The sequence below is a fragment of the Nyctereutes procyonoides genome, unplaced genomic scaffold, assembly GCF_905146905.1.
Source record: "Nyctereutes procyonoides isolate TBG_1078 unplaced genomic scaffold, NYPRO_anot_genome, whole genome shotgun sequence".
NCBI classification, from domain to species: domain Eukaryota; kingdom Metazoa; phylum Chordata; class Mammalia; order Carnivora; family Canidae; genus Nyctereutes; species Nyctereutes procyonoides.
Genome location: NW_026575121.1, coordinates 60,183,362 through 60,209,168, shown reverse-complemented (window position 1 = coordinate 60,209,168; position 25,807 = coordinate 60,183,362). Strand labels below are relative to the sequence as shown.

The window sequence follows — 25,807 nt, the reverse complement described above, 5'->3', positions numbered from 1 at the left end:
AAAGCAGTCACTAGTTATGTGTTTAAAATTAGGGAATATAAATTTAAAAATCTAAAATATAAAAATCAATAAATACTTTTGTAATTTCAATTTATATCTAAAAATAAGAAATTTGCATTGAAAATACAGATAGTGCTCTTATCTTCATGGCCATAAGATATTGGCATTTATTCAAATATCTACTTACAAAGGAGATTGACTGTAATTGATATCATCTAGCCCTGACTTAACAAGGATTGAATATAAGACGTTAACATCATTAAAATCTTTGTTTCCTTAAATATTTATCCTTGGGAGTAGATTTCCATGAACAGAAGAAAATATCTTTTTTCTTTGATTGCCTTGGGAAAGTGATCTTACTGAAAAGTTTTTTTTTTTTACTGTCACCATATGTTCACTCATTGGCTTGAATTACTTAGTTCTTTTGGATAGTATTTTTTTCTGATTTAAAAATACTAATTGAAAATTTTTGAGCCTGTTAACAGAAAAAGTTTATTAGTAATTTCATCATGAATAGATAACCTGTTAATATATTTTCTGTATTTCTCTGTGTCCATTTCACTGTGTATACTTGGAATTTTGTAACCCTTTAACTTTTTTTAAAATTTAAAGTAAACAATGAGAAAAACCTTTCCAGCCTTCATTGAAAATATTTCTGAAGCATTTGATTTTGCATTCCTGCTTTAACCAAATAAGGTCTTGTGTTTTTTTTTTAATAATGAAAATTCCGTGCTATTAAATTTTATTCTTCTGTACCAAGGCTTTATAAAGCATGATCTCTGAAACTGCTGTATAGCACATAAAAGTGTATTTTGTGGATATATTCTTTTTTTTTCCCCTGGGAACAAGATCTGTTTTGTTTTTTTTTCCCATTAAGTTCTCAGTTTGTGATAGTTAAGAATGAACTTTAGTTTAATGACTACGTGATACTATTTTATAATTTGTTATATATTCCTTTGTCTTTAGTAGTGTATTGGAAAGTGTAATGTACCCTGGCCAAAAATATATTACTCCAGTAATGCAAGGATAATATTCATAATTTTTTCATTTATATTCACAAATGAAACTGGCTTGTAGTTTCCATTTTGGGTATTACTATTATTATTTTATTTTTTATTATTATTATTTTTTAAATTTTTATTTATTTATGATAGTCACAGAGAGAGAGAGAGAGAGAGAGAGAGGCAGAGACACAGGCAGAGGGAGAAGCAGGCTTCATGCACCGGGAGCCCGACATGGGATTCGATCCCGGGTCTCCAGGATCGCGCCCTGGGCCAAAGGCAGGCACCAAACCACTGTCCCACCCAGGGATCCCTATTATTTTAGATTTGTTTATTTGAGAGGGAGAGAGTAGGGGAAAGGGCAGCGGGAAAGAGAGAGAATCCTCAAGGAGACTCCACACTGAGCCTGGAGCCTGATGCAGGGCTCAATCCCAGGACCCTGAGATCGTGACCTGAGTTGAAATCAAGTCAGCCACTTAACCTACTGAGCCACCCAGGCACCCGTTTTGAGTATTATTTTTATAAGGTTGTGCTAGTGTTACAGAGATCCATAAAATAAACTCAAGCAATCTGTATATTTTTCTGTGGTCTAGAATACTTCAATGTAACAATGTCTTTTTTTGTTTGTTTGTTTGTTTTAAAGTGAAGTAGGCATTTTACATTTCTGATTTCAAGTTCTCTCTCCTTGGGTAAATTTTGGTTATGTTTTGCTAGGAAACCATTAATTTTATATTGTTATATAATTACTACAAATATTTTAAAATTCTTTAAATACATTGTCTCTGAGGATATACTTTCCTGAGGGTTGTATGTTGTTCACCTGGTGATTTGGAACTTATGTAAGAATGACCAAAGAGGGACTTTAGGTATGTTATGACTTCAGTGGATTTTACAGTCTTGCTAGGGAGCTGAGTGCTATTGGTCACATGGTCAGTGCTGAGTCTCAGACCATTCAGCTTCTAACTTAAGACAGTACCAACTACTGAGGTTCTGGTTCAAATGCCATTTCTCCCTAAAATGAACTAGGGCTCCTTGGGTGAGTGGCCGATTCTTGGTCTAGGGGAGAAGGAAGATGAGCCTAGAGCATCTTCCATACCAGAAGCAAGGAAGACTAAAGGTCAAGGCTAAAGGACTTTGCAGCTAGCTTGAAGAGGCTCCTGTCATCCCAGAATGGGAAACCTGGAGTGCCAATAAGGATAATAAGTGTATGGACTGGAACACAGATGCATATAACTCCATGTTCATGATGATAGAACACATTGGAAGCTGGGAAATAAAGATGTTACCAAATCCCTCAGCCTCTCTCGACCTGGTCAACTTTCTTCCCTTTTAATCTATTCATAAAATTAATGACAGCGAGAGTTTCTGATGAGGCGTCCTAGCTCAGAGGGAAAGACAGTGCGTTCAGAAGAAGGTGCTAGCTGGCTCAACCACTAGACGAATGCCATTCAGAAAGAAACCTAGACCCTACATCATGTCCAAGGTAAATCCTAGAGGGATGAGGGACCTGAGCTATGAAAATAACATGGCAGGAATGCTGGAAGAAAATTATGTTGGATATCTGTGTAACCTAGGAAGACAAGAAACTCAGAAGCCACACAGGATGATGTTTACCTACACAACAAAAATGGAGCAAAGCAAAAACATGAAACATACTGTAGATGTTGGTAAATGATTAACTTACAAAACTTTGTAATACTTGCCTCACAAATGGTCATGATCCCTAATATAACAGTTTTCAAATATTGATGAGAAAAGGACAAAGTCAGTAGAAACATAGGTTGAGGAGATGAAAGACAGTTTACAGGAGAATAAAAGCAAATAACCACCCATATGACGAAAACAGCCCCAACTTCCTTTGTCAGAATAATAACAGTACAAGCAGCCATGCTTTCACCAGCTGATGGGCAAAATCTAGAATGGCACATCCCACTTGTGGGAGTGTCTGGACACCACTGTATGGAAAGGAAGGCTGGCACATCTGTAAGGATTAAGAATTGCTTTGACTCAGCGGCTGTTAGAAATTGGTTATAGAGCTAAAAGCACTAGTGTATTAGGACATCACTGAAAACTGAGAGTGGTGCCCTTATTGTGGTAGGAGATGGGCTAGAATCAGTAGCAATTTAGCTCTATTTTACCCCCCCCCCCCACTCTCCGTGCCCTTTCTGTTGTCAGGAGGCAAGCTGGTTGGTGGGGTCAGCAAAGGTGTTGAGCACTGTGAATGGGGAAGAAGCTTCTGAGCAAAGGTGCTTCTCAGAAAGGTCACTTAATGGCAGTGCTGCTTGGTAGACTGGTGCTGCCTGCCTGCCTGCCTGTCTGTTCACATTAGCCTGTAGCCAGCAGTCCACGAGCAGGGTATGGCAGTGTTGGCCCTGCTGTGTTCCAGACTCGCACATGGACCTCTGGGCAGCGGCCCTCACACCCAGACCCTCATAGTTATCAGAGGTTACAACAGATAATCCTCTTGAGGATCGTAAATCTTCAGGAAAAAGCCTGTTTCATTATACTTCCACTTAAAAAGCCTGGGACATCTAATGATTTAGAGAGTGATGTAGCTAAAATGCTTTCTAAGACAAGTTTCGCTGTATAAAGGCTCAGTCTCCTGTTATCTCAAGAGCTTGGCTTTCAGAATGGCTTCTTCCATGTTGCCGTTAGTGGATAGTCTGCCGTGTCACATTCTGATGTTGCTATGTCTCTTTTCTCAGTTCTTTGTAGCCTCAGATCCAGCAGTTAAAACAGACCGGCTATGGCAGGACAAGTACACCTTACGGAAATCGATGATCCCTTCCTTTATTACAATGGATCAGTCCAGGAAGGTAAGGCCAGAAGGGAGATTCGTGGTTTTGATATTTTAATCTGTATCTACCTGTATGTGCCTGCATCAGGTGACAAAACTTATCTTAAAATGTTATTGCATTATAGAAGTGTGTATTAATTGAATGTGTTGACCTATAAATATGTGTGTGTTAATAATATCTTTTTAGAACTCACTTGATACTATCCCAGATATTGTTAATTTTTAATTAATAGTTTGTTGCTCAGGAATATTTGTGGTAGTTGAATGATCAATGATTTTTATGTAAAAGTAAATCTAGGATGTTTTCTTTTCTAGGTCCTCTTGATAGGAAAATCAATAAATTTCCTGCACCAGGTTTGTCATGACCAGACGCCCACTACGAAGATGATAGCTGTGACCCAGTCTGCGGACTCACCCCAGGATGGTATGATGGTGATCGCTGTGGTGAGGGTGTTGTGTATATATATTGCTGGAAGCATTTTTTTGTCCAATAGGACTGACACGTTTTCTGAATTGTTATCCAGAATACCTTAATATATAGTATGATGTGTATAAAATATTACTATGTAAATTTTGAATTCCCTTTTTTATGTGGACTTAATAAGTATTGGACTAGGTGTGGCTGTTTTATTCATAGTAAATTACTTTTAGTAATCTATATTATTTTTAAAAAATGATACAGCGATAGTTTGCTGAGATAAGAAAGGAAAACTGTTGCTCTTGGTGGCTGCACCTATGACAGAGGCTCATTCAGGAATCAGCAGGAATTCTCAAGTGTTGATTGTATTCAGAGTGCTGCCCTGCTCTAGATGTTCTCTGGTTCCCTCATTCACCATTGTCCTCTCCTACTTTTCGCATCATTGCATGGTGTTTTGTGCACGGACAACTTTCTGGTCTTGGCTGTTTCTGTTCGTGTGCTTATTCTGACTCATGCTGCATATGGCACAGCGTGGCAGGTGTAGGCAAGATGATACCAATTATTGTACATGATGATGACTGCCTTTCATTAGCTTACAGTCTAGCTATGAAGATAAAACATGGAAAATAAAATGAAATAATGAATAGTAAATAGTAAAAGATAAGTGCTAAATGAGATGTATGGATAAATTGCTGTAAGTGTACAGTGCTGTAGGGTTGGTGGTAGGCAACTATGTGAATGCTAGACACCAGAACTTTTTCACCTGGCATCACCAAACTTTGTACCCTGTGCTGGTGCTCGCCTCCCCTCAGCCCCTGCGACCTCCACTTGACCCTCTGCTTCTCTGAGTTGGAAAACTTCAGATTCCACAGACAGGTGATACCAGACAGTATTTCTGTGTCTGCATTATTTCTCTAACCATAATGTTCTCCAGGTCCATCTGTGTTGCCACAAACAGCAGAATTGCCTTCTTTTTTTAAGGCTAAATCATATTCTCTTGTGTGCATATGCCACATTTCCTTTACATATTCATCTGTAGATAGACGCTTGGGCTGCTTCCATATCTCATACTTAGGAGATTACTTAATGCTGCAGTGGACATAGGCTGCATGTATCTTTTAGTGTTTTTATTTTCTTTGGGTAAAAAACCAGTAGTGGAATTACTGGATCATATGGTAGTTTTTTATATTTAACTTCTTGAGGACCTTCCATACTGTTTTCCGGAGGGTCTGCAGCAGTTTGCATTCCCGCCAAAAGTGCATGAGGGTATCCCTTTCTCCGCATCCTCACCAACACCTGTTGTTTCTTCTGTTTTTGATTCTGGCCATTCTGACAGGTGTGAGGTGGTACCTCCCTGTAGTTTGTTTTGCATTTCCCTGATGATGAGTGGTGTTGAGCATCTATTCATGTACATTTTGGCCCAATTTGATTTTTAGTATCTGAGAGGACTCACTAGATGAGGTCTCCAAGGTACTGGAAAAGCTATGTTGAAAATCCAGACCGAGGTCAGGGCCAGCTGTCGGGCTTTGGGAAGTGCCTGCGTCACCATGCTGGTTAAGGACAGGGCCCCTTAGTGTAGTGAATACTCCAGCTGTTGGGGTCAGATGCCTCTCCCTCCTTGCTCCAAGTGCATTCATCACAGACAATTTAGCATATACTTCCTAGGGATGCACAGACCCCAGTTCTTAGAATAGAGAGAGATGTGACCCAAGAACAGATTTTTGGGAAATACCCCTGTTGACGAGGTAGAATAATGAAGGAGAGCCAGGAGACTTGTGTTGACAGATTTTGACCTTTCCCTATCACCCAGAGAAGACAACTAGTTGAGGCCACACAGTGTGGTACCCGTGCTCACTGTGGAGACGTGCAGACAAGGATTTTTGCCAGTGAGGCAGAAGTCGTTGTGAGGCCTGCAGTCGTGCCTGGTGGATTATGGCCACTATTGAGTTCCTGGACTGCTCCCCTTGGTTACGTTGATGACAACTCAGCCTCTTGTGCTCCTTGCGGCTTTGGGCTACAGGGCAAGGGTTTCTTTGCCTTTAGGCTAGGAGTATGGTTGGAAAGATAAAAGATAGGAAACCTGGAAAGACTGACAGGAACACAAAAGCAAGGGGAAAAGTTGAATTTGTATTTCACATTTGAAAAGTTTTGAATATTTGAGAAAAAAAAAAGAAAGAAAAATTTTGAATATTTGGAAGTGTGACCAAAGAGTAGAGTCCAGTTTTACAAATGAGAGTGGAGGATAGGCCCCAACTGTTAAGTGTTGTCATAGTTTTTAAATAAAATCAAATACTTAGTTTTATAAACTGTCTTGTGCCATAGAATAATAAGTTAGCAGGAAAAAGCTCTAGTATGTGTGTAATATCCTTGTGCTATTTCTTTGCAGTATAAAACTATGGAAACGTTTACTTTTTTATGTTACTGCTTGGAGTTAGGCCTGCTTTTATTCCACGTTCTCTGAAAAATCTCCCCACACGTCTTCCCCCATGGTTAGCTTCATGTCGTGGCTGCATGTGACAGCACCAGACCTTCAGCCAGGCTAGCCATTCACAGAGCTCAGTCTTTACATGTGCCATCCTGTTTGTTCTTGAGATGGGTTTCAAAAGTGTCATGTAGGCACGTGTAGGCGATTTCAGCATTGAATACCTCCCTTATACTGCACTTTTCATCAGCATGTTTTAGTGTGGTTTTGAGTTCATTACACTGTAAAGGATAACTTGACCTTTATACCTGGAAATGACCAGCTGCTATTGGGGCTCCTCTTTCTGGTCACAGTGCACAGGCTGCTTGCACAGACGGCCACACAGCAGCATTTCCAGTTTCTGGGGCTTGGGGCTCACGCCTTCCTGAGCACACACATGGCCTGTCATATCTGTCTCCGAGGCCATTTGTGGGTTTTGGCAATGGCTTTTGTACATGACAGCCTTTAGTTTTATCTTTATTAAAATACAGATTATAGACGTTTGTGTACTTCTTCTTTTGTTCTTTACAGCTGCAGATGTGTTCACAGATTTGGAGAACGCATTTCGGGGGAAAATTGATGCGGCCTATTTTGAGACCAGCAAGTACCTATTGGATGTTCTGAACAGAAAGTACAGCCTCCTGGACCACATGCAGGCGGTCAGGCGGTACCTGCTTCTTGGCCAGGGGGATTTCATAAGGCACCTAATGGATTTGCTCAAGTAAGAAGACTTTGCATTTTTATGAATACAAATAGATTCAGCATGATAAAGAGTCTTAGGGTTCTTGTTTTAAAGAATCAATGGCATTAGAGGAAAATGTGTTGAATCCTCGTAGAACATCCTGGTAAGATGAAATCTGAAGAGATAAAGTTCTCACATAGAAGTCCTTTCATTTGTTCATTTCCTATGCCTTGGAGATACTGTGGCACTGACAGTCCAGTGTCCAAAGGGTGTGCAGTGGGTCACCCTTAGAATCGTGATGTCCATATGTGTGATTGTTCTGATTTAATGAGGATCTCTCTTCCCATCGGATCTCTGCAGGGGATTATATAATAGTTCATGTTGCTACAGGCCAGACTTCAATTAAAAACTTTATTTTTTAACATATGTGGCATATGTAAGTATTTTCAAGTGAAGCAGAATCAAAATTAATTTTTTGAGACTTAAGTGTTTAACTTTCCAAAACACTTGGCAAAATTCTATTGACAGTCAATTTTGTAAAACTTTTTAAAGATTTTATTTATTTGAGAGAGAGTATGTGCGTGCATGCACGTGCGTGTAGAGAGTGTGCGTGCATGTATGCGCGTGTGCTTGTTCATGCTCTGGGGGAGGAGCTGAGGGACAGGGAGAAGCAGACTCCCCAATGAGGAGGGAGCCCGATGCATAACTCAATCCCAGGACCCTGAGATCATGACCTGAGCCAAGCTAGTTGCTTGACCCATTGAGCCACCCACGTGCCCCTAATTTTGTGAAACTTTTGTTCTCATATTGTAGTTGTTTTTTTTTTTTCATTTTAGTGTTTATAATTTGAACTCTTTATGATTTTGAGTTTTTATAAATCTCATTAAGAATTCAAGTAACATTTTATTTTTTAAAAATCTGTTAAGACCAGAACTTGTCCGTCCAGCTACAACTTTGTATCAACACAACTTGACTGGAATTCTCGAAACTGCTGTCAGAGCCACCAATGCCCAGTTTGACAGCCCCGAGATCCTCAAGAGATTGGACGTGAGGCTCCTAGAGGTACTGTGGTCCTGGTCCTGTGTAGGCAGTGAGCTACCTGGCCAGCCCTCCCATCAGTGTTCCCTGTTTAAGTGCATGTAGTCTTACCTGGTGGATGGGGGGTTGTGCCTGCTGCTGCGTGATCTTAGGTGGGCATAGAACACGCAGTGCTTGCCACAGGCCTGGCAGTACATTGTGTAGTTAGCCTTACTCTTCTTGTTAATGGTAATGTTGCAGAAGCCACAGGTATGATACCTGTTGGACGTTCTGAACAGAAAGTAATAATAATACGTATCAAAATAATAAGATTTATCAAAAATCTATGTTTTTAATTTCAGTTTGATACAAGATGACTTTTCTTTGGGGAATGAATATCAGAAACACTGTACACTGTTTGCTTAGCTATGATAAAGGACCATTAGCAGAGCCCGTTGGGTTTTTAAAATGTTGACTTTTAAAGGATTTGGGACATATAAGGCAGTGAGTTTCTGCCATAAAAATACGGTGACAAATTTGAAACAGATTTTATCATATTCATTCAAAAATACGCCATTCTTTCCACAGTATCTGTAGAGCACCTCTTAGGTGCCTATTGTTTCAGTGCTGAGGGTACAGGAGTTGGCAAAAAGATGCAGTTCTCATGTGGCTAATGCTCAGAACTATTGAGCATTTTCCCAAAAATTGGGCTTTATTTTACTGCCTTTTCTTTGAGGACTGGCTGGATCCTTTGGCAGGAAGCCTAGCACTGGTGGGAAGGCCTGCAGTTTGTGTTTTTGCTCCCAGGTCTCTCCAGGTGATACCGGGTGGGACGTGTTCAGCCTGGACTACCACGTCGATGGGCCAATTGCAACGGTAAGGCAGTGCTGGGTGATGTGACAGCAGCCACGGCTCCTCACATCGCTAGCTGTCATGTTGTAGAACTGGCCGTCTTCTCAGTGAGCTTCTAGTGCAGGCAGGCGATTGCTTAACATCTGGGTGAGACCTACTGAATGAATACTGAAGCAACAATCACTATGTGTTTTAGATGATCATTAATGAACACTGAGATGGTCTATAATTTTAAGGATTCTTAAAAATACCATTTGTTCCATCCTAGGTTTCAGCAGGTATTTAATAAACGGATTGCTTGTTGTGCTCCATTGTTCTTAGACCATAGCTACTAATTCGGGATAATGTGAAAGGAACCACAAAGTGTATTTTACAGGAGTCACGTTTTTACTGTTTAGGTCAAATATACTTAGCGTTCATTGAAATGGACGGGAAGAGGCTGTACGGTTATCTGTAGTGCATTTGCTGCGCCTCACCAAAGTGCTATTTCTGTCCACGTCAGTCCAGATGGGCAGGGGTGTAATCCCAGGAGCTCTTTGTGTCTGCAGTTAACTGAGCCCCTTCCTTCTGGGTGTATGCTGTTATCATACCAGAGTAAACTCCTTTGCCAGGAAATGTCCTTGAGCTGACTTCAGTCATTTTACATCTGAAGGAGGACATTCATCTCTTTAGATTATTGGGAAAAAGACTTTGTTAAGAGGTAATATAATTTGGCTCTAAAATTTCTCCAGTTGTGAGCCTCACCCCCACCAGTTTGCTTTCCAGGGCGTCCTCTCCCTGCTCTTGCTGTGCTGTTGCAGCATGCTTGCTGCGAGATGGGGGCTCCCAGTATGTGAATGCAGAACTGCTCTCCTATTTAATTTTTTGTCACATTCAAATTACTTTTTTTCCTCATTTGACTTGTATCCTGAATAGTTGTAGATGCTTATTTGTTAAAACATTCTGTTCTGGAGCTCTTGGGTGGTTCAGTTAGTTAAGTGTCCAACTCTTGATTTCGGCTCAGGTCATGATCTCAGGGTCCTGAGTTAAAGCCCTGTGTGGGGCTCTCTGCTGGGCATGGAGCCTACTTTAAACAAAAAATTCTGTTCTATACATTATTATTTAAATCCGAAACTTTGATATTATCTACGTTGTTAATATTGAGTATGTTGCATATTATTTTTTTCTTAGTATAAAAGGTACCATAGTAAAGTATTTCTTATTTCAGAGTATAAGTGCCTTGAATATTAGGTAGATTGGACATGTTCCATATACACAGTTCCTTAATTATTTCACAATATTTCAGATTTACTGAGCATACAGTTAGAAGTGGCATAGCTTGTATATAAACACGTGGTTATGCAGTATATTTTTTAAATTTTAGATTTTTGAAAGCTCTAGTCAAAACAGTCAATAGAAGAACTTTGTTACACATTTATTTTTAAAAAATTTAGGATGGATCTCTGTCTATGGCTAACAAGTCACCTGCCCACTCCGGCAGCTGGAGGGCACGCCTGGGAGGCTACTCTGGGAAGGAGAGCAGGGCTGGTAATGAATTAGCAGGATGTGCTGGGGAACATTGTATGGGAGGTGATGTCTTGCACATCTGGCTTTTGCTGTTCCAGTCCTAGGGCAAGCCTCTGTCTCAGCTTGTTACATTTTCAGCTAACTGGAATATTTTATTATTAAAAATACACTTTTAGATCAAATTTTGGAAGAAAATGGATTTTCCTCTTTTTCCTTATTAAACATTATATTATCTGTTTCTTTTCTATTCTCATTAATTGAGATTGTCATTTTTGTAGAAAACTTAATTATGAGGACATACCTTATGTTAGTCACATGATTTTTATTTTTTATGACCGTATAATTTTAACTTCTTGCTAATTCTGTGAAGAAGGACATGTAGAGATTATCTCTCATCTCCTCACTTGGGTACTGGATGGGATAAAATCCTTCGGTTCTTTGTCCTTGATCTCCAGGGAATTAAATGAGGTGTCGGAAACTTATTGTTTTTTCTGAACTGTATACTGCATAGGCAGTGAACTGAAAGACCATATACATGGCAAAATGAAACATGGAGGGTATTTCCCCTATACAAATGTAGTGGGAAGGAATGTTTTCTCTGAAACAGTTACTGTTTTTAAAGAATTGATTAAACTGGATGTTTAAACACTACATTAAATGTGCTCTGGGAAACCTGGCACTTAAAGGGTCCCTTGAAATAGCATTTGTATAACAAAGATTTCTTTAATTCATTTGTAAAATTGTTTCCTTCAGTCACTGTTTATAGTTACAAAAACAGTAGTGTGGGCAGCACAGCAAAATAGATAATCCCCAAAACATTCACAGTTGATTTCAGAGTCCATTCAAAATAGTTCCTAACCATTCCTGTTTAGACGTGCTGTCGTGAGTTAGTATTCAGCACCTGCCAAATACTGGCACAGAAAGGCCTACAGAAAAATAGACAGGTAGTCCTTGTAACACATGAGCAGTGCCAAGAATATACAAAATAAGAGAAGGCAAAGCAGTCTACAACGAAGTGCTAAAATTGCAAGGGTCAAATGATAAATATTCTGTCTGGACAAGAGGGACATTGGTGAGGTCAAGGAAAAGTGTGTGGCCTGTGTCCTTGGGGGCCATGTGGGGTGTGGGACTAGCTAGGGCATAGGGAGTACCCGGGAGTGGTGTGAGGGGGAAGGTCTCAGGCTGAGGGGCCATGCTCCCGGGTTGGGGAGGGACAGCCCAGAGCTGCTGGAAGCAGAAGCCCTACATGGGTAGGCTGTTCCTAGTTTCTTTGTGCTGCGAGGGGAGTGTTGGTAACGGAGGCGACGCATTCCTTGTTTGAGGTGTCTGGAAAAGGGCAGACATGTGCCCACATCTGTTCGGCACACATTGGTGTCAGAAACATGTTTGGCTTTCATCTGCAGAAAACCTTGTTACGTGTATGCGTGGGACAGATGGGCACTAGAAGATTATTTGTGGTTCACCTGACATGCGTATTTAACTGGTGTCCTGTGTTTTTATTTGCTCAATCTGGCCCCCATAGGAGGGAGGCGGGCATGGAAGGAAGGCCTCACCCCACCCCTGCCCATGGGGCTCATCCTCCTGGGATGTGACACCGCTGGCCATTTTGCAGTGAAAGAGCCATAAATACGTATGTGGAAACAACCCGGACCCCTCTTTACAGGCTGGAGATTGTTCCAGGCCCATCCTCCATGAGATTTGCCACCCTCTTATCTCCCTCAGGTGGGCTCAGGTAGAAAAAACTGCTACGGAGCCAGACCTGGAGTTGGAGTTAAGAGTCCACATTTTCGACTATGGTTTAGGCTCAAAGTCCCGACGTATCATTTCCTAACCGTGTAACCTTAGGCCTCTGTTTCTCAGTCTATAAAATTGGTATAAAAATATCTACCTGCTGTTCCTGTGAGTTTGCTTGACATGATGCTTAGCACATCAGTAATGATCCTTTCCTGAAACTTACTATAGTATAATTGGTTGTGTACAACGTAGAGTTTATTAGAGTTGATTGTGTATGCTTTGGCTTTTTTGGCTTAAAAATAAAAAGATGAAAGGTGGAGACCTGTCCGGGGTGGGGAGGGGGGCTTCCATCACAGAGTACTACAGTCTGTCTTGTGCTATTCTTCACAGGTATTTACCCGAGAGTGTATGAGCCACTACCTGAGAGTATTTAACTTCCTCTGGAGGGCCAAGCGGATGGAATACATCCTTACTGACATTCGAAAGGGACATATGTGCAATGCAAAGCTCCTGAGAAATATGCCAGGTAAATGCACTGCTGGGCAGTCAGGGGCCTGCGTTGCAGCCTGGCAAACAGAGGAGTGGATTCATACTTTTGGATTTGGCTTTTGTGAAAAGGCTCATTTGTAACATTGCTTATCTTGATTTCTGTGCAAGTCAGAATATGAGTCAAATTAGATTGTTTAGATCATGAGGTTTTTTTCAGAGTCACATTCGTTTGTACTCTAGTGTTTACATATGGATTTTATTTTAATTTTTAAGGAAAGAAAGCTGCTTAATAAATTGCTGGTTCACTTAAAATTCACTTAGTATTTTGATTAAGGTCTATTTTGGAATTGCTTTAATGTTTGTTTTGGTTCATAAACCAGGACGTGGAAATATTTTCTAATAATACTTTATAATTATAAGCCGTAATAAAGATTCTCATGTCAGCTAGCCAGGTTTATTTTAATGTTACGAATACTGAATAATTTCATTCATTTATGGATAATTTTGGAATCTTCATATTGAAATTCATTTGGTCAAAACCTTTGAGAAAGTATTTCAACAACGTTTCTCTAAAGAGAAGTGACACTTGTAGGTTCTTAATCTTTTTGTGAAAGTGGTTATTGAAAAAGGAGCCATTGATTGAAGACAGGCACGGGTCGTCTGTACATGTTTACTAGGTCAAGGCTGATCCTGGAGCAGCTTCCAGAGTTCCAGAATAGGTATACCCGGAAGTCGGGGGCCTGTGTGTTGACAGATATATTCCGTGTCCCATGCTTTCTGAAATCACAGCTGGTCTTTTCCTGGGGATCAGGATCCCCTTACGTTCCTTGCCTTGCTTTCTCTGGACTAATAACTTTGTAGAAAATTAATGATAAGGAGCCTCTGATATAGCTGGGAAAGAAGCAAGAGAGAATGTTTTCCTTTAGATACCATAGTGGTCGTGGACAGGAAATACTGTCTTGGAGCATTTCCAATCCATGAGGGCTGCCTGGCAGAAGGAGGCATCCGTCACTCAGAGGACCTTACGGTCTCCTGCTCTTCACTGTGTCCCTCTTTCCCATGGTGTGTTGCGGGGTGACTCATGCAGTCCACCGGGTGCTCGCTGGTGAACTGTCCTGTTGCCGGCCTCACACCCTCCCCTGGTGGCATCCGGGCTGTGGCGTGAGTGGTGTGGTGCCCGCGTCCTCCCTCCTTCCTGATTTGGAAGGTCTCTGGGTGGTGTGTACGCTCTGTCACAGGGAGGCCTCTGGCTCTAGCTGTTAGCTGGTTGTGACACATTGCTGATTTCAGTATCATCTCACCAGGGTCAGCATGAATTTGCTCTTCTCATGTATTGGAGTAGTCTGCAAGCTTTTTTCTCCTCAAGTCACAGACTTCTGATTGATTTTCTTTATCTTGTAGAGCATTAATCACGTTAACATAACTTCATGGTGTTACAGAGAGCTTTGTGTTAGCTTCTTTCACTACCCATTCTTTGTCACTGAAACTTCTCCTAAAATATTTATAATAGCAGAATATTCCTTCATGTGTATATATTTTACACTGTTCTATCCTTTCTCTTTGATATGTATTCTGTATTCTTTTTTCCCATGAATATACTGTCATAAAGTTTAAGTATATATTTATATGCATCTAAATATTTCTTTAGATGAATTAGAGATGGAATAGCTGAGGTAGCAGGTATGGATTCTATTTTTACTTTACATTTGCAAGCACTAGTGCTCATACTTCAACTCTGAGTGCACGTCATCAGATGGCTTCAGGGAACTAGCTGCTGATTGAGGGCACGTCCGCACTAGCAAAGCCCTCTGCCTAGCGGCTAGCTGTATTACTCTTGGTCAGCTAACATCCATTTATTTGAAAAATTTTAATGCTTTTTAAATGGTGAGTATAAACAGTTGTTTTGTCATTTGTGTTTCTCTTTTCGGGAAACTAGTTTTTTACTCATGTTTCTGTTGGGGTGTAATATTCTTTTAGTTATAAGGAATATTTTAAAGTTGTTAGTGTTCAGGCAACTAAATGAGCAGAAATCAACTAGCTACTTAGCTTTTGTTAATACAACAAATTTAGAAACATCCCGCCAACTATAAATCTGAGGCAGAAATACAGAAATATTATTTAAAGTGCTCCTGTAAACTACCTTTGGAGCTTTTCACACATGTGCAGTGTGTATAACAGGCTTGGTGTATGTGTACAGGATCATTAATTATTACCACAAATATCATTTGAAAAATATTTATCAAAATATTTTAATAATAGTGAATAGTTACACTTGAAAATGATTTGCTTAGTATAGGAGTTTTCGGTATTGGTCTCCCAAGATATTTATGCCTGTTTTTATATATTTGTCTTTCAGCTAGACAAAAAACAATTGTTGATATGAAAATTGTTTAAAGATTTGGGTTCTAAAAAAAAAAAAGATTTGGGTTCTAGTGGTATGGAGTCTTTTTGTTGTTGTTGGATTCAATTAATCTAAAAAGTATTAGAATTAGTGGCACCTAAATTTGTATTTCATATTGCAGCTAACTAAATGAAATAGACAAGTATGGTTAAAGGAGCTTGTATTCTTTCTCTTCTTTTGTGTACCGGAGGGACCTAGATGGAGGTCCCCCCCACCTGGGGAGTGGTATTAAAACAATCTCCTTTTTGGTCCTTATTAGAAATAAAAATGAACGTGGTGAAGGTGGGAGATGCGCCACCACAGGCCCTCTGCTACATTTTGTTGGTGTAATTGGCAGCTGTTTTTCTTCCTTGTGATTAATATAATGATAATATTCATCCTACTGTGGACAGTGTTCTAGACTGCAGAAATGATAACTTAAAAAGTGAGTAGACATTTTTCTCTTCAGAGTTTCTCTCTGTATGTATCATCAAGTCTGTGACTTGAGGAGAAAAAAGCTTTGCATGGATGAGTAGGTGCACCCCCCCCCCCCCCCGTGATTAGAGATTTATATGGAGTTCCCCGTGCTGGACCCGTAAGCCATGTGGTTCTGTGATTCATGGTCAGCACAGATGCTGAGCGGCACTGGCTAGGTGAGTCTGTAGGCCACCAGCACTTGGCTGAGGCCATGAGCTCATTTCCTTCCTCTGCCTCAGTTCCCTCATCTGGGGTGGGACAGCAGCGCTTGCTTCCTGGGGTCACAGGGACTGAGTCTGAGTAGTGCACTTACCTGTGCTGCCCAGGGGTGGGGGGGCTCTGTGCTGGTGTCATTGCTGCCTGCCTGGCCATATAATGGACAGCTAATGGCCTCTGCAGTAGGACCTTCGTGGTGATTAGAGATTCCACACAAAGGAGCTTTGGAAAGTCCTGATTCGGGATCCCTGGGTGGCGCAGCAGTTTGGCGCCTGCCTTTGGCCCAGGGCGCGATCCTGGAGACACGGGATCGAATCCCACGTCAGGCTCCCGGTGCATGGAGCCTGCTTCTCCCTCTGCCTATGTCTCTGCCTCTCTCTCTCTCTCTGTGTGACTATCATAAATAAATTAAAAAAAAAAAAAAAAAAGGAAAGTCCTAATTCCTACCAACTTCTTTGAACCCTTAGCTTTGAGAAATAAATGAGATGGGTAATTTGACCAAGTCACTTTTAAATGCAGTAGCATTAGTTAGAAACACAGGCTGAAGGAGGTGATTTGCAATTGTGAAGAAACTGTTTCAGGGTATTTTTTTTAAAGAAACTTTAAAAAAAAAATCATTTTAACAACCCTTCTCACTGTAGCACCTCCAGATGAATAAGTGCGAGTTGGAGATGGCTTAGCCTTGTGGTGAGGCTCTTCCAGAGCCTGCCTTGCTCAAATCAGGCTTGAAGTTCTCCCAGCATCCCATAGAGGGCAGCACAGAATTACAAATGTGGATCTTACATTTCCATCCTAAAGAATCTCACAGAAGAACCTTTCTTCTTGGTTGTGTATATGAAGTTGTCTGCTGTGAAATTAGCCTAGTGAGAGACATATTATGTTTATGTAGTTATTGGACCTCAGTGCAAGTGTTGCTTTGCTTTTGAGATTCTTTATTTGTAGGTCAGCCACAGCCATAAAAACACAAGCACTTATATGTGAAGTATGTATTAAATATATTTTCAGGGTGCTGAGTAACAAGATCCAAGGGGTATTTCTGGTGTAAGTTAGATTTTTTTAGGCATTAAAGGACCAAATTGTCCCTTACAAATTCATTGTATTTATGAATTGGGTTCCTAGTCATTTGTTAGAGAGCAACTAGGCCATGAGAGGTTCTGAGTACAGTGTCTAGGATGTGACTTCCCATGTGGGGAAGACTTGCAGCACTATAGGGACTTCAGACTTCCATTATACGAGTTGTTAGGTTCTTTTTCAGTGTGCGGTGCCTCTGAGCAGTGGCCACAGGTCCCTGTACTCAGAGGTTTTATTTTGGAAGAATGTCATTGAAGATGCTATTTTGTATACTCATTTATAGAAGAAAAGATGGTTGATTTCTCTAGAAGGAAAATGAAGTATTTGGTAGTACTTTACACTGTTAAAGGGAAGAACACCTCTTTTAACATTGTTGCTAATTTGCCTTGGTCAGGAAAGGCCTTTGAACAGGATGTGCGTTTAAATAGTCAAAACACGGGGGAGTACACTCATCCACCTTAATTTTTGAGGACGAAGTCACTCATTCAGCAAATGATTGTTGAAGGCCTACTTTGTGCTGCCTGTTCTTGGTATCCTGTGATGGACATGACAGACAAGGCCCCTGTGGTGGCTATGAGGGCAGGATGGACATTTATTTTTATCTTTTTTAAAGATTTTATTTATTTTTCATGAGAGACACAGAGAGAGGCAGAGACATAGGCAGAGGGAGAGAAGCAGGCTCTTTATGGGGAGCCAAATGCGGGACTCAATCCCAGGACGCCAGGATCATACCCTGAGCCAAAGGCAGATACTCAGTCTCTAAACCACCCAGGCGTCCCAGGATAAACATTTAAACAAGAACTTAGAATGCCCTGTGATGAGTTGTTTGATGTGGAAGAGACCAGGTGATCTAGGAACATGAAAAGGACACACCTGGTGGATGTGGGTAGTGTTCAAGGGCTCCGCGGAGGCATTGGTGTCCAAGGCAGCACCTGGGTGGATGTGAGCATGTCAGTGAAGGAAAGGGTGTGGGGGTGGGGAGGATGGGCCAAGACCCAGGTCTCGAGGGCTTCACAGGCTGGGTCTTGGGTAGTCTGACTTCAGTGGCAGAGGGAACCACAGGAGGACTTGCACCAGGGAGTGGGACACACTCAGATTTGTTTGGTTCTAAAAGCCACTCTGGCATCTCTGAGGAAAGTGGTTCTCAGAGGCAACATTGGAGGTTGGCAGAAGCGTTGATTGTGATCCTGTGGGAGGGTGGCTGTGGTGGACACAGCACCCTGGGGCTGGGGAGAGTGCACGGACTTGAGGGAGCTCTGGTGGGCAGGGCTGGGTGATTGGGCTCAGCAGGGCATTCACCAGGCCCTGCGCACTGGGGGAGGAACACTTTGGGGGTAATCCTTCTGTTTCAGATACATTAATTTGAGGTGTTTTTAAGAACATAATGTGACACCTCTGGTTGGATTGATCTGATGAAGCCCATGACAGATCAGAACCAGAGATAAAGATGTAGATAATTCTGGAAGCCACGGAATTGAGTTTGCCTCAAAATGGGGTGAGAAGGGAAAAAAAAAGGTCTTGCAGCAAAGAGCAGCAAAACAGGCTCTCCTAAATGAGATGAAGAAAAACGACCAGAAAAATGGGCAGTGGACCTGGAGAGAGTCGTCTCTCTGAAGCCATAGAAGGAAGTACTTCAGGGAGGAGAGAACGCTCCAGTAGGGCCACACTGCAGGAAAACAGCTAAGGTAGAGACTGGTGACCAACCCCAGCTGTCCCTTGTCTTTGGCGACCTGGGCCAGGGCCGATGTGACATCTCTGGGCAGAGGACGAGAGAGCTGGGCCCAGAGTAGCTTCCTGCCTGAGGGTGTGTCTCTTGGGAAGGATGGAGGGAGCTGGTGGATGGAGGACTCCAGGGTAGTGGCAGCTGGAAGGTCAGGCAGAGAAAGGAGAGAGTTTCTGGGCACTGTGGAGGACTGGCTGAGGCCGAATGCCATGAATTCTAGGTTGTTTCTCTAGATGCATTTTCAACTCTTGACGTGGGTGACATGAGAGATTCTGGCGGATTAATGATGGATGGTGGAGAAATTGTGCAGTGATGTAAATCCAAGATCATAAAGTGGAGTCAGTAACTTAGCCACTGTGTTATCAAACTGTGCATGCCACACAGAAGTTCCTGGTGTATGGAGTTCAAAGATGAAATGTGAAAAATGTTATTAAACTTGTATAACATACAACTAAAACCTAACATGTGATCCCGATAGTGCTGGATTGTCACTGGGACCTTGGTGAGAGCACCCCGGCAAAGACCCCCTAACCAGAGAGACACGAGCAGTAATAGTGTTTACTGGATGGATTGAGCTTTTCCCCTTGTGTACAGAACACTGGCTTTGAACTAGATGCTGAGATGAGCCACACAGATTTCTGTGATCCTGTAACACACACGGGGCCTCAGGGACAGTGCTGAGAGGAGCTTGCTTACTGTCTTCATGCACATCCATCAGGATATGCGATGAGGTCTGCGATGAGGTCTACGGTTTTGGCAGTGATGTTAAACTCTGGTAGAAGAACGTCAGGTTGGAGAGGTATAAACTGCACAGATGGCTCAGTAGGGTGGATTGTGAGCCGAGGGCATCCACTGTGAGTCCATGCAAAGCCGCACATCTTCAGAAGCACTCCTAATAAGAGGTGACATTCAGAGACATGGGATACCACAGCGAGACCTGGGTGTCCTCATGTGTAGCTTGTAAAGAACCAGTGTGGATGGTGCACACCTTCATGCGTGTTGGATGCTTTAAGTATACACAGTCTCTCCAGGTAAGACTGCCTGGCCTTAGGGGGAAAGGTAGCACAGTCCCTGTCACTCCAGCTCTGGAGTAAAGCCCACAGTGGAGGTATCAATGGCAGTCATTTCCTTTAGAAGCGTCCTGACATGGTGATATGGACGATTCCCACTTAAAACAAGCTTTTATGGTGCTCTTTTATGCCAGAAATAATTTTTAGGTAAGTAGGCTCTGAATATCAGGTGAGACACTTCTGCCCCTTTGGTAGTTTTTAGTAGGAAACTACATTCTTCTTTTTGGGCTCATAGATGAATTTGCAGCCAGTAGCCTGTTCTGCATGGGAGTATTTACCCCATCCAAGGTGGCCTGCTGCTGCTTCATGGGGCCCAGCAGTGCCTACTGACCCAGGCCAGCAAAGTCCCCCCTCAATGTCAAGGGCAATGAGGCACTTCTCTTTTTTTTTTTCTTACTCCTCTTTTTATGTATATATCCCCACTGTTCTTTTTGTCATGTGTTTCACTTCCTCATTACTCTTACAAAGGGACAAGAATGATTTCTTGAATAACTGCCTGCAGCAACAGTTGATTACCTAGGGAGCTAATTAACATCAATTTGTCCTGTCTGACCCCCAATGAAATGTGCTTGTAACCATTCCTCTGGTGGCCCCCTCTGCTTGAGCCCTCTTCTGCCATGGTCTCCCCTAATACTCTGAAAAATTAAGAGTATGAGCAGAGAATGGCTCCTCTCTGGTGACCTCCAAGCCTTTTGATGGTTTTATAGTCTTGCAAAGAACAGGAGCAGAGTCGAGCGCTCAGGCCCATTTCCTTCCTGCTTCACGTTTCTCTCAGGTAACAGGATCCCAATCGGGCCCTTAAGGAAATGGCACTTTTGTCTCCAGGTCACTGGGAGTTGTGAAGTCTTGCACAGCAGCAGCAGACAGATGTGTTGTAAAGAAGTCACAGAACTGACCGTACATTTATATCCGTATGATGAAATATGTCTATTTAATTTTCAGATGCAATTATTTTATTTTATGCCATTCAGGTCCTTACGTTATGTAAAGTAATGCAATGTGATTAGACAGCTAAACCCTTGTGTAGCTCTAATGGCATGGAAATTAGTTACAGAAGTGCCATTTTCTATTTTAAGGGGTTATCAGTAAAAGCTAGTGGTTCTACAGGAGGGGAAACGTGTTTCTGTGGCGTCTAATACCTGCTCTTCGGCTCTCTTGCAGAGTTCTCTGGGGTGCTGCACCACTGTCACATTCTGGCATCTGAGATGGTCCACTTCATTCACCAAATGCAGTATTACATTACATTTGAGGTACATTTCAGAGCATTCTTTGATGTTAGTTTAAATAAGTCAATGTTTTAGGCTTTTGTGGGGTGTCTTTTGTCAAAGATCCTATACCAGGATGACACAACCCTAAGTGTTGCAATGTTGTTTCCTAGGTGCTTGAATGTTCTTGGGATGAACTTTGGAACAAGGTGCAACAGGCCCAAGACTTGGACCATATCATCGCGGCACATGAGGTGTTCCTGGACACCATCATCTCCCGCTGTCTGCTGGACACCGACTCCAGAGTAAGACCCACATACCATTTACAGACAGGAACACAAATAATAATAGTCTTCTCCTCTTGGGCTCCTGTCACATGGCAGATCTTAGAAATCACCTGATGCCCACATTAGTAGTAACTAGGCCTGTCTTATTAATAATCTAAAGTTCAAGGTGGACCGTTTCTGAGCAAAATTAGAACAAGAACATGCTTTGAAATAGATGTAAAAGCGGTAAAGCATATAATCACACCCATCTGTTTCCTCGGTGTAATAGTATGTCCCCTTGTGGGCTTCAGGAGACCTAGATGAACCACCATGATGGTTTTGTGTTGTAGACTGAGTAAACCAGGCAAGGCTGTGTGAGGACACAGCAGATGGCCACGTGTCTGTAAGTTCAGGAAGATGAGGTGAAGATATGCAGGGCACTCCATGCCGGCGCTTCGTGTTCTTATCCAGGGATGGTCTTTTCTGTGTTTGCCATCATTGAGTGTCTGGCTGCATGTGTTTGAAAATAGTTTGTCTAGAAAAGTTTTTTTTTTTTAAATAACTTTATTTTTTATTGGTGTTCAATTTACCAACATACAGAATAACACCCAGTGCTCATCCCATCAAATGCCCCCCTCCGTGCCCGTCACCCATTCACCCCCACCCCCCGCCCTCCTCTCCTTCCATCACCCCTAGTTCGTTTCCCAGAGTTAGGAGTCTTTATGTTCTGTCTCCCTTTCTGATATTTCCCACACATTTCTTCTCCCTTCCCTTCTATTCCCTTTCACTATTATTTATATTCCCCAAATGAATAAGAACATATACTGTTTGTCCTTCTCCAATTGACTTACTTCACTCAGCATAATACCCTCCAGTTCCATCCACGTCGAAGCAAATGGTGGGTATTTGTTGTTTCCAATGGCTGAGGAATATTCCAATGTATACATAAACCACTAATGGCTGAGTAATATTCCATTGTATACATAAACCACATCTACTTTATCCATTCGTCTTTCGATGGACACCGAGGCTCCTTCCACAGTTTGGCTATTGTGGCCATTGCTGCTATAAACATTGGGGTGCATGTGTCCTGGCGTTTCATTGCATCTGTATCTTTGGGGTAAATCCCCAGCAGTGCAATTTTGAGGAACCTCCACACAGTTTTCCAGAGTGGCTGCACCAGTTCACATTTCCACCAACACTGTAAGAGGGTTCCCTTTTCTCCGCATCCTCTCCAACATTTGTTGTTTCCTGCCTTGTTAATTTTCCCCATTCTCACTGGTGTGAGGTGGTATCTCATTGTGGTTTTGATTTGTATTTCCCTGATGGCAAGTGATGCAGAGCATTTTCTCATGTGCATGATGGCCATGTCTATGTCTTCCTCTGTGAGATTTCTCTTCATGTCTTTTGCCCATTTCATGATTGGATTGTTTGTTTCTTTGGTGTTGAGTTTAATAAGTTCTTTATAGATCTTGGAAACTAGCCCTTTATCTGATACGTCATTTGCAAATATCTTCTCCCATTCTGTAGGTTGTCTTTTAGTTTTGTTGACTGTATCCTTTGCTGTGCAAAACCTTCTTATCTTGATGAAGTCCCAATAGTTCATTTTTGCTTTTGTTTCTTTTACCTTCGTGGATGGATCTTGCAAGAAGTTCCTGTGGCCAAGTTCAAAAAGGGTGTTGCCTGTGTTCTCCTCTAGGATTTTGATGGAATCTTGTCTCACATTTAGATCTTTCATCCATTTTGAGTTTATCTTTGTGTATGGTGCAAGAGAGTGGTCTAGTTTCATTCTTCTGCATGTGGATGTCCAATTTTCCCAGCACTATTTATTGAAGAGACTGTCTTTCTTCCAGTGGATAGTCTTTCCTCCTTTATCGAATATTAGTCGAATATTAGTTAAAGTTCAGGGTCCATTCTGGGTTCTCTATTCTGTTCCATTGATCTATGTGTCTGTTTTTGTGCCAGTACCACACTGTCTTGATGACCACAGCTTTGTAGTACAACCTGAAATCTGGCATTGTGATGCCCCCAGATATGGTTTTCTTTTTTAAAATTCCCCTGGCTATTCGGGGTCTTTTCTGATTCCACACAAATCTTAAAATAATTTGTTCTAACTCTCTGAGTTAAGTCCATGGTATTTTGATAGGGATTGCATTAAACGTATAAATTGCTGTGGGTAACATTGACATTTTCACAATATTAATTCTGCCAATCCATGAGCATGGAATATTTTTCCATCTCTTTGTGTCTTCCTCAATTTCTTTCAGAAGTGTTCTATAGTTTTTAGGGTATAGATCCTTTACCTCTTTGGTTAGGTTTATTCCTAGGTATCTTAAGCTTTTGGGTGCAATTGTAAATGGGATTGACTCCTTAATTTCTCTTTCTTCAGTCTCATTGTTAGTGTAGAGAAATGCCACTGATTTCTGGGCATTGATTTTGTATCCTGCCACGCTACCAAATTGCTGTATGAGTTCTAGCAATCTTGGGGTGGAGGCTTTTGGGTTTCCTATGTAGAGTATGATGTCATCGGCGAAGAGGGAGAGTTTGACTTCTTCATTGCCAATTTGAATGCCTTTAATGTCTTTTTGTTGCCTGATTGCTGAGGCTAGGACTTCCAGTACTATGTTGAATAGCAGTGGTGAGAGTGGACATCCCTGTCTTGTTCCTGATCTTAGGGGAAAGGCTCCCAGTGCTTCCCCATTGAGAATGATATTTGCTGTGGGCTTTTCGTAGATGGCTTTTAAGATGTCGAGGAAAGTTCCCTCTATCCCTACACTCTGAAGAGTTTTGATCAGGAATGGATGCTGTATTTTGTCAAATGCTTTCTCTGCATCTAATGAGAGGATCATATGGTTCTTGGTTTTTCTCTTGCTGATATGATGAATCACATTGATTGTTTTACGAGTGTTGAACCAGCCTTGTGTCCCGGGGATAAATCCTACTTGGTCATGGTGAATAATTTTCTTAATGTGTTGTTGGATCCTATTGGCTAGTATCTTGTTGAGAATTTTTGCATCCATGTTCATCAGGGATATTGGTCTGTAATTCTTTTTGGTGGGGTCTTTGTCTGGTTTTGGAATTAGGTGATGCTGGCCTCATAGAACGAATTTGGAAGTACTGCATCTGTTTCTATCTTTTCAAACAGCTTTAGTAGAATAGGTATGGTTTCTTCTTTAAATGTTTGATAGAGGGCAGCCCTGGTGGCTCAGTGGTTTAGCGCTGCCTGCAGCCCAGGGTGTGGTCCTGGAGACCCTGGATCGAGTCCCACGTCGGGTTCCCTGCATGGAGCCTGCTTCTCCCTCTGCCTGTGTCTCTGCCTCTCTCTCTCCTCTCTGTGCATTCTCATGAATAAATAAATAAAATCTTAAAAATGTTTAAAAAAAAAAATAAATGTTTGATAGAATTCCCCTGGGAAGCCATCTGGCCCTGGACTCTTGTCTTGGGAGGTTTTTGATGACTGCTTCAATTTCCTCCCTGGTTATTGGCCTGATCAGGTTTTCTGTTTCTTCCTGTTCCAGTTTTGGTAGTTTGTGGTTTTCCAGGAATGCGTCCATTTCTTCTAGATTGCCTAATTTATTGGCATATAGCTGTTCATAATATGTTTTTAAAATCGTTTATATTTCCTTTCTCATTCATGATTTTATTAATTTGAGTCTTCTCTCTCTTCTTTTTAATAAGGCTGGCTAATGGTTTATCTATCTTATTAATTCTTTCAAAGAACCAACTCCTGGTTCTGTTGATCTGTTCCACAGTTCTTCTGGTCTCGATTTCGTTGAGTTCTGCTCAAATCTTTATTAACTCTTCTTCTGCTGGGTGTAGGATCTATTTGCTGTTTTTTCTCTAGCTCCTTTATGTGTAAGGTTAGCTTTTGTATTTGAGTTCTTTCCAGTTTTTGAATGGATGCTTGTGTTGTGATGTATTTCCCCCTTAGGACTGCTTGTGCTGCATCCCAAAGATTTTGAAAGGTTGTATTTTCATTCTCATTAGTTTCCATGAATCTTTTTAATTCTTCCTTAATTTCCTGGTTGACCCTTTCATCTTTTAGCAGGATGGTCCTTAACCTCCACATGTTTGAGGTCCTTCCAAACTTCTTGTTGTGATTTAGTTCTAATTTCAAGGCGTTATGGTCTGAGAATATGCAGGGGACAATCCCAATCTTTTGGTATTGGTTCAGGCCTGATTTGTGACCCAGTATGTGGTCTATTCTGGAAAAAGTTCCATGTGCACTTGAGAAGAATGTGTATTCAGTTGAGTTTGGATGTAAAGTTCTGTAGATATCTGTGAAATCCATCTGGTCCAGTGTATCATTTAAAGCTCTCGTTTCTTTGGAGATGTTGTGCTTAGAAGATCTATCAAGGGTAGAAAGAGCTAGATTGAAGTCACCAAGTATAAGTGTATTATTATCTAAGTATTTCCTCACTTTGGTTAATAATTGGTTTAAG

General features: G+C 41.6%; 1 protein-coding gene across 1 annotated transcript in view; it reads left to right on the top strand.

Moving 5' to 3' along the window:
- TUBGCP3 (tubulin gamma complex associated protein 3) overlaps window positions 1-25,807 on the top strand; it is a 77,644-nt gene that overhangs the window by 38,203 nt on the left and 13,634 nt on the right. The window contains exons 12-19 of the mRNA XM_055335837.1: window positions 3,707-3,817; window positions 4,114-4,222; window positions 7,209-7,398; window positions 8,286-8,421; window positions 9,184-9,252; window positions 12,859-12,994; window positions 21,056-21,144; window positions 21,273-21,404. Of these exons, the coding sequence (XP_055191812.1) occupies window positions 3,707-3,817; window positions 4,114-4,222; window positions 7,209-7,398; window positions 8,286-8,421; window positions 9,184-9,252; window positions 12,859-12,994; window positions 21,056-21,144; window positions 21,273-21,404 (972 nt within the window). The remainder of the gene's footprint in view (window positions 1-3,706; window positions 3,818-4,113; window positions 4,223-7,208; window positions 7,399-8,285; window positions 8,422-9,183; window positions 9,253-12,858; window positions 12,995-21,055; window positions 21,145-21,272; window positions 21,405-25,807) is intronic.